Source organism: Marmota flaviventris, chromosome 14 (genome assembly GCF_047511675.1).
Source record: "Marmota flaviventris isolate mMarFla1 chromosome 14, mMarFla1.hap1, whole genome shotgun sequence".
NCBI lineage: Eukaryota > Metazoa > Chordata > Mammalia > Rodentia > Sciuridae > Marmota > Marmota flaviventris.
In genome coordinates this window covers 77,185,868-77,198,748 of record NC_092511.1, presented here as the reverse complement: position 1 = coordinate 77,198,748, position 12,881 = coordinate 77,185,868, and the positions used below count along the sequence as shown (strand labels likewise).

General features: G+C 38.4%; 1 protein-coding gene across 3 annotated transcripts in view; it reads left to right on the top strand.

Moving 5' to 3' along the window:
• Kdm3a (lysine demethylase 3A) overlaps positions 1 to 12,881 on the top strand; it is a 44,924-nt gene that overhangs the window by 2,387 nt on the left and 29,656 nt on the right. For all 3 annotated transcript variants that reach the window (XM_071601793.1, XM_027948853.2, XM_027948852.2), the window contains exons 3-8: positions 5,762 to 5,917; positions 7,021 to 7,131; positions 10,736 to 10,838; positions 11,539 to 11,663; positions 12,038 to 12,110; positions 12,215 to 12,303. In XM_071601793.1, the coding sequence (XP_071457894.1) occupies positions 5,762 to 5,917; positions 7,021 to 7,131; positions 10,736 to 10,838; positions 11,539 to 11,663; positions 12,038 to 12,110; positions 12,215 to 12,303 (657 nt within the window). The remainder of the gene's footprint in view (positions 1 to 5,761; positions 5,918 to 7,020; positions 7,132 to 10,735; positions 10,839 to 11,538; positions 11,664 to 12,037; positions 12,111 to 12,214; positions 12,304 to 12,881) is intronic.

Here is a 12,881-nt window from a genome sequence, read left to right as displayed (position 1 = left end):
AAGTTTTCATGTTTATAGAGATAGTGTATTGTACAGGGATAGCCAGCCTATTTATTTTAGGCTAATAACCTTTTTATATAAAATGTAGAGCTTTGTGTATGAGATTTCATCAAGGTGGTTGTGTTTTATTTCATCTAGGTAAATTTTTCTGTAGAACTTGTGTTTTAACTGACTTGAATAGAAACAGTTTTTAAACTGTATAGTCTTTGGTGTTCCCTTGCCTTCCCTTCCATGGAAGTGATTGAGGATCTGTTGTAGGCAGACAATCTAGGAGGTTCTTAGTATGTATTTATTTTTATCTCTATATCCCTGCCACTCCCAACTTTCAGGAGCAGTGATACCTTCATTTTCTGGATGAGGAAGGAAGTAGTTTGAGGAAAAGGACTCTTATCTAGACTTGTGTAATTAGCTACTGTAAGTAAGGGAGTGAGGATTTGAATCCAGGTTGGGCAGTGTTTCTTCTCCACTGTACTAAGGTGCCTGACTGGAGACTACTGGGGATTTCAATTCAAGAGCAGTTTTGGTTAATTTGGACTTATGCCCTATCTGCAGACTTCACAACTCAGACGTTTTTAAGATGCAAATCTATATTATTTCTTTATTCTAATCATTACTACTGCATTCCTCAGTAGCCATTGAAATAATTGGCTTAAGTATAAGAACCATGTTGTAGTTAATAAAAATGGATTTTGAAACACTGGAACCAAATAGTGCAGGTAGAACCAAGTAACTAAGACCGTACTTACATCTGGGCTTAGGGACATTGAGCTTTTTTGAGTGGTGAGGTTGGGCGCTGAGGTGACTGAATAAGTAAACTTAGGTAGGTACTCTGTGATGATTTTTCTAAGTTTTAGCACACATACAAGTCAGTCTAGACTGGCAGGCTTAATTGTGAATGATATTAAAGGCTAAGGCTTATTAATTTTGTTTTAGTGCCAGAAAGACTTTGTAACAAAGTCACTTAGGTGACAAAAGCAATATATCTAGTAGTTGATTGCAAAGAAGCGGAAGACATAGTAACAGGAAGTAATGATTGGTTATTATGTGGCAAGTAATAATCCTTACCAGTAGCCTGTTTGGTAAGATTTTGTGTGTGTGTTGGGCGGGGGGTTAGATTGAAGTTTAAAGAAATTACATAACTTGCCCAAGTTTGTCTACAGACTTGAAAAATTAGGCTTTGATATTCAGGTAGAATATGCACTCCTGTAATCCCAGCAGGCTTGGGAGGCTGAGGCAGGAGGATTTCGAGTTCAAAGCCAGCCTCAGCAAGGTGAGGTGCTAAGCAACTCAGTGAGACCCTGTCTCTAAATAAAATACAGAATAGACCTGGGGATGTGGCTCAGTGGTCAAGTGCCCTTGAGTTCAATCCCCAGTGCCTTAAAAAAAAAAAAAAAATTGCTTCGAGCACTTTATTTTGCTAGCCTTTGAATCCTTCATACCTTGAACACTATGTAGTATGTACTTGTACTTAAATATCTGCATGAATAAGTGAAGGAATCAAAATAATTACTATTAGGAAACGGTTTACAAATAACAGTTCAGAAATAACTGCTGGGGCAGTAGCCTTTTCTACCTCTAGAATAACAGATCTTAGTTAAATGTGGTTCCCAGGACTGACTTCATCTTTCATCCTTCTGCTTGAGTGTGAACTGTTTTCTTTTGTATTAGGTGTGCAGGGAATGTCCTCCTTCCCCAGCTTGCCTATCTAAGTCTTTATCTTTCTTTAACCCTACTTTTTTCTGTCTGTCTATCTATCTATTTATTTATTTATGGTGCTGAGGATCGAACCCAGTTCCTCACACATGCTAGGCAAGCGCTCTACTGCTGAGCCACAATCCCACCTGTTTTTCATCTTTATGTATCGTTTCCTACTGTTGTCAGCAAATGAGTGGCCTGACCAATGCCTTTCATCCTTGTATACAGTTGGAACTTGAATATTGGTGGATTCTGCTGCCAGCCAGGCTATGTAAGATGAGAAACTCCTGGTGCAGTGTAATAGAGACTGTTTACTACTTATAATTGAATACTAGATTCAGGTTTTAGGTAAGCATTTTATTTTCATGTAAGAAGATGTAATGGAAGCGTAGTGAATTAATTTCTATTTTTTGGAATAGTGAAACTTGTATTCTGCATTGTAGAACTAGGCAGAGTCAATATATAGTCAAACATTTAACTACAAACCATGCTGTTCTGTGTATTTCTACCTTCACATTTGGTAACATTCTCCTTGGCAGTTCCCGTAGTTTTCATAATCATATGCTCAGGAGAGATGAGTTTTTGCTGAGATTAGCTATAACATTAATTCACGTATCATGTAAGATTTTCTTTTGGGAAAAATTAGCTTTGAAGTAATTGATTTGAAATATCTAACATTTGGTCAAAATATTTGATAGCCTAATCAGTTGCACATTTACAAAAGGCCCTATTACAAGAATAGTAAAATTGGAAGTTCAGGTAGGCAGTCATAACTGACCTTTGTTTGGCCTTTAGTGTCAGACAGCACAAGTAACTTTGTGGGCCTAGGGATCATGGGAAAAAGAACACAGCAGAAGCTCATTTCATTTGTCAGCCTGCATAAACTGGATGAGTCACCCTTAGTTCTTTCTGAATATGAACGTCTTCTGTCTGCCCCAAAGTATCTGCAAAAGAGACTTTAGGGGAGGTGTCCTTCAGTATTGAACCTCAGGCTTTAAGGAAAAAATGAAAGACATACATGGGTTTTTGTTTTGTTTTGCTGCACAGGGAATGGAACCCAGGGCCTTGTGCAGGAGCTGAACTTAAAATTAAAAGTACTTAAAAATTGAGATATTTGAGTTTTAGTTTGTGTTATCTTAAGTTTTAAATAGTGGTCTGATAAACATTGTTGCTTATATTTGGGAAAACCACTTAAAGTCTTAATCCTTCCTTCATTTTTTTTTCAGTGTTGAGTAGATCTGGTTATGTTGAAGACTCTCTCCTTCACTCATAACTTCAGTGATATGGTGATATGATTTAGATTACCATGTAGGTCTTAAAACTACCTGGCTGCACTTTACATACCTTGTTGTAATATGTGTTTTATGGTGATATGGTGTTTCATGCCTGTATTCTCAGTGATTTGGGAGGCCTAGGTAGAAGAATGCACATTCAAGGCTAACCTGGGCAACTTGGCAAGACCCTGTCTCAAATAATAAAAAAGGCTGGGGATGTAGCTCAGTGGTAGAACACCCCTCTTTGAGTTCATTCCCCAGTACCGACCCCTCCCCCATCTACCTAACAGTTCAGTGAGAGTTAGAGGTTACTGCTTTCTTTTTGAAGTTAATAAAACAAGATTCAGCGATCTAGACTTCTAAGTAAGAATTCTAAACCTGGGATGCAGTTGAGTTGGTTTCCTTTCTAATCACGTTTTGTTTTATGCAAGTAATATCAAGCAAAGTTTCAACATAGTGGGATTCAAGCCGAGGTCTCTCTGATTCTGAAATTTGTGTGCTTATTCCTTTTATATCACATATCTGAAAGATGGGAAAACTGGCATGGAAAGCTAAGTTGGGGTTGAAAGACTAAGTCTCTCTGTGGGAGATGTCAGGAGACCTGGATCCTCTGGCAAGGAAGCCAGGAAAATGAGCAGTCTCAGTACACCTTGGTAAGGAGCATTGGTTGGTTGGTTGAAGTGATAGAATAGATATAACCTGGGAGAAAGGCTTTGCCACATAGCTGTTCTCCATTTGCATTTATTCTGATTTGGTGGAAAGTATAAGGTGGTTACTGCAAAATATCCTTCCATACAAGAAGTTATGCAGCATCCTAGCCAAATTGCCTGGGAAGTTAAGGATGTGTGTTTATTGTTGCTAGAAGGGTAGAGTGGGTCTTAATTTTATCTTTTTTTTAAAGATATCCTGTAGATTGGAAAAGGTTCAGGATTGGAATTAACAGTGTATCAGCTGAAATTTACAGCTTTTTAGGTGAAATAAGAGAAATGGAATGTAGGAGCTCAGTTCAGAGAGAAGTTCATTTATTTATGCTTAATAAGTCTTTGAGTAATGATAGGGACTGTATACCAGTGACAAGACAGTGAGCAAAAACAGACACAAACTTCGACCTATTTGATTCACGTGTCAGTTGACTAGCCATAAATTTAATGCCAACTGGTGCGTAAGTGCTAGGAGGGAAATGCATAGAGCTCTGAGGACAGTTAGCCAGGGGGACCTCTCTCAGGAGGGGAAAGGCTCTTTTGCAAGGGGAGGCTTCTTTGAGGAAAGGATTCTTAAGTTGGGTTCTGACCATGTAGTTAGTAAAGACATCTGTGAAATCATAAGATTTGATAGAGATGGGTTCATTAATAATCCTTGAAACACCAAAAAAGAGGTCTCTTATAAGACGAAGAATTTTAAATAAAAATAGTGATTTTCTCACTGAATATTAAGGGAGTTTATTCAAGTCTGCTAAAATATGTAAATGTTTAAAAAAGTTTTAGAATAAATTAAGGGGCAGCATATTCATAATAGCTAATGAAATTTGAGTGTTTTGACCAGTCACAGTGGCACATGCTTATAATCCCAGCAGCTCTGGAGGCTGAGTCAGAAGGATCTCAAGTTCAAAGCCAGTTTTAGCAACTTAGTAAGAACCTGTCTCAAAATAAAAAGGGCGGAGGCTGGGGATGTGGCTCAGTGGTAAAGTGCTCTGGGTTCAATCCCAATACCAAAGAAATAAATTTGGGTGTTTTGGGTGCATCATATGACCTTTAAGGTTTTGTGAACAATTCCTACCTCTGGGAGTTGCCAGAGACCAACTTTTGTCTGATTTTTACAAAAATGTCTTTGTAAATTTATTTAAGTTTTAAAGGATTAAAGCCTTATGGTTAAAAGATATTTTGCCTATCTGAAGCCGAAAACATTACAGTTACTTGGAAATTTATATTTCAAAGGTAGTTTGACTTTTATATAAGCAACTAGACCGGCTGAGTGGGTCTTTCAGTGATTGGGTGCTTGTCTATCATGAATGAGGTGCTCTGGTTTATCCCCAACAACAGGAATTAAAAAAAAAATTTTTTTTAGTTGTTAGACCTTTATTTATTTATATGCAGTGCTGAAAATAGAACCCAGTGCCTCACAAGTATGGCAAGTGTGCCAGGCAAGTATGCTACCTCTGATTCACAGCCCCAGCCCCCCAATACCAGGAATTAAAAAAAAAAAAAAAAGTAGTTCTGGGGTCATTTATTAATTACTTATTTCTTTTATCGTGTAAAATAGTTTTAGACTCCCAACCCTGAAGTAAATTTCTCCCTTTTCTCTATTGCAAGGTATATTGAAGGTGTGTCATGCATTAGGGCTTTTTGCTAAGTAGTCTACCAGAGGAGTCTAAAAGCAGCTGGTGTCATGATGGGGTCTTCTTAAGCCCACTGCAGTGTCAACAGAGAATTGAATTACAATGCACTTGGAAAAGTAGTTGTTCTGGGTTTCAGATTTGTCTCATCTAATTCCCAAAGTTCACACATCTAATTAACATGTAAATCCCTTCTAAGTGGGGTTCTTTGGTTTCTGGGCTACCCAGAGACTACTTTGAGGGCACTGATCCTGAAAGCCCTGAACTTTTGTATCCCAGGGTAGTTTGGGGATCAAGTTTGGTACATGTGTGATTATTTTGCTGTGGCTATGAAGGAAAGGCAGGGAACTAGGAGGGAGTAACACATGCATGTGGGAGACTCAAGAATAATAATGACATGGTTAAGCTTGTATGTTGATAATGTTTGTGACTTGAATCTGCTTTTCCAATTTTCATCCAGGTATGTGTCGAGTTTGATGGGGAATCTTGGAGGAAGAGAAGATGGATAGAAGTCTACAGCCTTCAGAGGAAAGCATTTTTGGTAGAACATAATTTGGTTTTGGCTGAACGAAAGTCACCTGAAATTTCTGAACGAACTATTCAGTGGCCTGCAATAGTGAGTAAAACTGAGGAAAAGAGAACATTTCATCTGTTTTGGGTAAAACAAGGAAAATATAAATGAAATGCCTGTGTTTGGTCCTTGTCACACACATGAAACAGTAGTCCATGTTTGTGACAAGGCAGAGGGCATAAAAGCACCTAGAATCTTCTGCCAGACCTTGTAGGAGCTCTGCAACTCTGGGCCTATCCCTGGGCTTTTAGGGTCTTATTTTCTTCACTTGAAAAATGGGGGACGAAGTAGTGTGGGGAATGTCAAGGTCAGAGGTCAGAAACTGGTAGTCATACATACATATAGATAGATCTGTTTGGTTTGGCCCAAACAGTTAAGTGTTTTAAGAAAATTGAGTTAGCTGCCTTTTTAAAAAAATGTGGAATGTGCATTTAGATTTCCAGTGTCTGTAAAATTGGTGAGACTAGGCAGCACTGGGTAGGTCTCTGTGGCAGCAATCCATAAAAGAGGTTTCCATTCCTGGCCTCAGGGTCTCCAAGGTTCCTCCTGCTCTGGATTGTTTTTGGCTCTAAATATACTACAAGAAGGTCTGGGTTGTATCTACGTTGTAAATGTGGTGCAGTTTGAGGAAGAGAGTGACCACTGTATCTGGAGAGGACATCTGGAGCTTATGAGGAAGGTCAGGTACAGGTAGTTGGAAAGGCCAGAATGGTGCTTGAAAGTTGGCCAGATCCTGGAGGGCCTCACCTGCTGCTGGCAAAGCCAGGGTTTTGCTCATGAGTGAGAAGAGCTGCTGGAGGTCACAGTTTAAGTCATATTTTGCTCTTTATATTTTTGTGTCCACCTGCTAAGAGTTTTCTGAAATCATAATCCAGTCTCCCCAGAAAAATGTGCATATACTTCTTTTGCATAAATTTTTAGGAAACGGAGGATCTGGGGACCTGTGTGTTAATGACTCCCAAATGCATATCTGGTTTAAATTACTGGGTTTAAATGAAAATTGTGTGATTTTTGTAGGTACCTCATTATTATGAGGTCCTTGCAGTAAACACAAGCTTTGTTACTTCCTGTGGGCCTAAAAATTGCCAGTTCCATTTTCAGAATGATGCTGATAGCAATTATGATGCCAAACTTTTTTTTTTCCCCAGGTGTACAAACCTTTGTTGGACAAAGTTGGTTTGGGATCCATAACTTCTGTTCGCTTCCTAGGAGATCAGCAAAGCGTATTTCTTTCCAAAGATCTTTTAAAGCCTATACAGGTAAATCATCCTTAAATCATTCTTAAAAACAGAGATTCAAGTTCTTTTAACATGAGAAGTAAGTTTGGTGTTTTGCCCATATTTAGATGCCTAATAAAGAGATGAACCCATCCCATCAAGAGTTAGTTGTGGGGGCTGGGGACACAGCTCAGTTGGTAGAGTGCTTGCCTTGTATGCACAAGGCCCTGAGTTGAGTCCCCAGCACCACAAAAAAAAAAAGGGTTAGTTGTTGGGCCTGGGCCAGGCACGGTAGCATACGCTATGTGGCTCGGGAGGCTGAGGCAGGAGGATCGTGAGTTCAAAGTCAGCCTCAGCAAAAAGTGAGGTGCTAAGCAACTCAGTGAGACCCTGTCTCTAAAATACAAAATAGGGCTGTGGATGTGGCTCAGTTGTTGAGTGCCTCTGGGTTCAATCCCTGATATTCCCCCCAAAAAAGGGTTGTTGGATTGCATCCTTCAATTGTAGCCTATGGTCTGTGCCATCCATTTGGTTTGAAAGGACAGGGTATACAATTGATGGTATGTATGGAAACACCTAGGTGACATGGAAATAATGTTGGAAAGTTGACTATTGCAGTTGTGTGTATGTGCATGAGTACACACAGGCATACAATAATGCAGCTGATCCTGGTTACTCATGGATTGTATGTTTGTGAATTTGCCTACCTACTAAAATATATTTGTAGCCCCCAAATCAGTACTTGTGGTGGCTTACATTCATTCATCCATGTGCACAGAACACTTTTGAGTTGCCTGATGCAGGTTCCCACTGAGGCCAGTTAAGGTGATGTTCCTTTGCCATCTTATTTCAGCTCTCCTGGTGTAAACAAGTACCTTTTTTGCAACTTATTTAGTTTCACTGTTTCGTGTTTTTGTTTTTGCTTTTTTTCTTGTTTTCCTTTTGTGATTTTTTTTCTGTGTAAAGTGTCCCAGATGTAGTGCTGAGATGTTGTTTGGTGTTTATAAGCTCAAGAAAGCTGTGGTGGGGCTCGCCTGGCATGCGTGCGGCCCAGGTTCGATCCTCAGCACCACATACAAACAAAGATGTTGTGTCCGCCGAAAACTAAAAAAAAGAAAAAAAAAAAGCTGTGGTGGGTCTGAAGTACATGTGTTAGAGGAGCTTTTGCCCAGCCGTCAGGTGGGGTGCTTGTGGACACGAGTTCAAGGCTGATGAATCTGCAATGTGTATTGCATAAGGTGTCTTTCATAGAAACACATCCAGCAAGGTTATATATTGATCAGTCGATGAGAATGTGACCAGAGGTTCATAAGATCCCATGTTTCTCTTAAGACCCATGGCTTGGTATTCACTAATTCTCCTTTTGGCAATCTGGTGGAACATAACTGAGGATTGGCTGTATACACATACATTCTTTTCAGTTCGTTTGGAAAACTCTCACCTTTAAACATGTGGGCTTTTGGTTGTTTATATTAGTATTTGTTATGAAAATGTTAGAAGGGAGGAGATCACTGCCTTCAGAATACTATTGGTTTTGTAATGACATCTGTCCCCTTTACGCACTGCACTCTGTTTTGTGATTTCAGACCTGACTTGTTTCTGTAGTATGCACAACTGTTAAACCTGTGTGTTTGCTAATAGGCAGCCTGGGCCGGTGGCTGAGTTTCTGGGCCTGTACTGGAAAGCCACACACTGGCTTTTGCAACAATTGGCTTTGCTTTTACTTCCATATCCTGGAAATGAGTGAAAACAAGGCCCATCATGTAGGCTTCATTTTATAATGTAGAAGTAGTTAGAATAAAGGAGGATGCTTCCACTTAAGTTCGCATGCAAGCTACCTTCGTATGTTACTAGGCATCTTGATGGTTTTCCTGCCTTGAGAAGAATGATTTGTTTACAGGACCAGTGACACAGATGGGTGTTTGGCTCTTTTGCCTTACTGGGTGGTAGAATAGTTTTTACTTGCCAGCATTGTTTCCTGAATTTACATCTTCCACATGTCCTAGTTTTTCAGTTAAGGTAGAAGTATTAGTTTTGTTTCTCGAAATTAAAAAGGAAAAATCTAGGGCTGGGATTGTAGCTCAGTGGTAGAGCACTTGCCTAGCTCATGTGAGGCACTGGGTTTGATCGTCAGTATCTACATTATAGATAGATAGATAGATACATAGATAATACCTTTATTTATCTATCTTCAACTAAAAAAAAACTTATAAAAAGGGAAAATCTAGATTAGTGTTTGTTCTCAGTGAGTTGTACCTTGGGTTCTCAGTGTGAAAATTGTTCTTAATGTAATACTAATATATAATTCATTGAGGGAAACTTCAGTGTGCATTCTTGGCTTTTACTCAGGACACTATTGTGTAGATATGGATGATCACATCAGGCTTCTGCTGAATGAATTTATAGGATGCTTGCTCTAAATAATGCAGAGAGCACCTGAATGTCATTTGGCATATGCAGAAGTTGGTATTGAAACTTAAGGTGTGTGGTTAGATGGATTTGACTCAGTTACTTATGGTTAAGAAATAAGACAGGGTCTCTAGATGAACTATCTAGCACTTCAGATAGGCCCTAAAACTGTCCTAGGTAGACTAGAATCACTCTGCCTTTCCAGGGAGCCCCATATGGCTCTCTGCATCAATAGATTGCTTATCTTATAATAAGAATTGGAATTTTTTTTTTGATATTGTAGTACTAAATTATGAGGGGGAAAAAACCCAACCAATATATGACCCATTCTGGTAATTAGCTTTGAGCTGTTGTGGCTGCCCTGGTTTATGTAGCAATATCTGACTAAGAAAATGCACTATTCCAGCTCAGCCTTCTTCTCTAAGTGGGAGAAATGGGTGGACTGCTCTTGCTGCTGTGGATGTATCTCACAGTAGCAGAGAAGTGGGAAGGCCCTGAGTTGTAAGGGCTGCTATGTTTAGCACTGTTTTTCTTTGCCCTGCTAGAATTTTGGTTTGGCTGGTTGTTCCTATTGACGGTCTGTATACATTTGTCATAACTGGGTGTGTACACAAAGCCAGAGGGCGGACGAGTGCCAGGTGGGGCAGCTGCCAAGAACCGAGTGTTTCAGAACTGGCTCGCTCTGAAGCTCTGGGCTGCGCATTCAGGTTTTCTGTTTGTCATCCCCCACCACCAGCTTCCTTACCTTTTGTAAAGTAGAATGTATTTGGGATATAGTTAGGTTAAATGAATTTATATGAAATGAGATGTTAAAACAGCGATTTTAGTGAATTGACAGTGAGCATCTCTCCGGTGTGTCTTTGTTTCTTGGATTGGGCTTGGGATTTCCCAGTATTTGGTATATGGATTTGTTTTAACGTTGGATCAACCAACTTGTTTATTCACTTATTATTTTCCCATAACCAAAGTTATGTCATGCTTAAAATCATGATTGAGTCACTTGGTATTTCTCATGCTCTCGGCATGGGTGACTTCCTCTCAGTTGGCCTTATGCCTGTGTTTGATAATTTCCAACTTCTTGACCTACTCAGTTCACTGGAGTTGAAATGGTTTGGTGCCATCAAATGGCTAGTTGACATTACCTGAACTGGTCTGGATGACCAGTTGAAATGGTCATTGGGATTTATAAATAATTCCTTTTTGTTTCCTTAAAGTGTAACAATCTTTGATTTTACAGGATGTAAACAATCTTCGGCTTTCCCTTACTGATAATCAGAGCATCAGTAAAGAATTTCAGGCTTTGATTGTGAAACATTTAGATGAAAGCCATCTTTTAAAAGGTATGTGGATGCTCTCTTGTTGATAGTTCATAAGTTGACCAATGATTGCTTTTAAGAAGCTATGGTTTAGCTCTTCTCCCTCATTCTGTCATTAAGATTTCTTATTTTTTTTCATTGTAATTAATTTTAAAATTGAAAAATAAAAGTTTTCCTATGTAACATGATTGAGGAGTTTAATTTGTAAAGTTCAGAAATTATGTGAAATTATAAATGTAATGTAGGCATTTTAAAAGCTCAGTTATATTCTGACATGGAATTTGATGTTTGGAATTTTAGTTGTATAAAATTCCTTGGTAATCCTTACCTTCCCATTTAATGGTATTGAGTTTCTCAGTTTCACAGTCATGAAGAAAAAAAATTTTTTTTCTGAATTAAACTCACAGTTCTGTTGGGGTTCCTAAATTTGATTCCTCTAAAACTACACAGAACAGTGAGTTTCTGATGAATTGTCTGATACTTTTTGTTCTGATGGAATGTGTCAAAATAAATATATTATTTGAATTCAAATCTGTAAGAAAATGGAGCATTAAAAGCCTACATTTTCTCTTAGCTTTGCTGAAATGTCTGTTTTAAGTTTGTAGCAATTATTTTATCTTTATGTTTATAGAAATTACAGATTTGGGGACGAATGTCTTGGATAATGGTGCTATTGGAAGGTAGCGCAGATTCTCTAACATTTTTTTTCGTTTATTTTTTTAAGGTGACAAAAACTTAGTTGGTTCAGAAGTAAAAATTTATAGTTTGGACCCATCTACTCAGTGGTTTTCAGCAACTGTTGTGAATGGAAACCCAGCATCTAAAACTCTTCAAGTCAACTGTGAGGAGGTAAAGACCATGGTAACTGTGTGAAAGATGAGTTCCAGGGCCACATAACCACACAGAAAATCTGTGATCTTAAAGGACCTAATAATATTTTCTCATTTTATGAATTGAGAATAAGAGATAGAAATTATTACTATCATTTTTAAAAGAAATTATTTGTAAGATACTCTATTATTTTAATAGAGCCAATTTTCAATGTGTTCCTAAGCATTTAAAAAATTTTTAGTTTTTTTTTTAATGGTTTTTAATTGTGAGTGTATCATTATTTTACTTATTTATATGCAGTGCTGAGAATTGAACCTAGTGCCTCACACATGCTAGGCAAGCACTCCACCACTGAGCTACAACCCCAGCCCCTCTTTGTTTTTGTTTTTAAGATTCCAGCATTGAAAATTGTCGATCCCTCACTGATTCATGTTGAAGTTGTACATGATAACTTCGTGACATATGGTAAGATACAGTACTATCTAATTAAAATCTTTCTTCTCCTTCCCCCTTTTCTCTGTTTTCCTTATGTTACAAGAAACCAGCTTACCTATTTTTACACATTTTAGATAATTCTGCAAGAATTGGAGGTGTAAAACGGAAGTCTTCTGAGAATAATGGAAGCTTGGTTTCCAAACAAGCAAAATCTTGCTCTGAGGTAATCTTGGTTTGCTTTTGTCATTTGTGTAAAGTTTCTTTAGCTCTGCTGTTGCATGGCCAGACTCTGTAGTAGTTAGATAGATGTCTTTTCTGTTGGCTGTGTGCTGTCTTGTCCACTCTTTTGTGCAAGTTCCCGATCTTGGCCATGATTTCTACACTGCAGCAGATGGAGATAATATAAGTTTCTAGTTCACTATTTTTTGCGTTAAAAATAAGTTTGGGGGCTGGGGTTGTGGCTCAGTTGGCAGAGTGCTTGCCTGGCATATGGAGGCACTGGGTTCGATCTTCGGCACCGCATAAAAACAAAATAAAGGCATTATATCCATCTACTATATATATGTAGTAGATGGATATAATATACATATATATATGTATTTTAAGGTTTCGTTTTTGGGGATATTTGCTGGAAATTCTTAGCAGATGTGACAATTTTACCACATGCGGGAGTTTTTGAAGGTAAATTGAATTGTATGTGTTATATTGGAAGGAGACAAGGGAAAGAATCTTAAAATTCTGAGTAGATTGGATGTTGATGAAATGGACCCCTTGATCTCTTGATAATAAGGAAGTTTCATT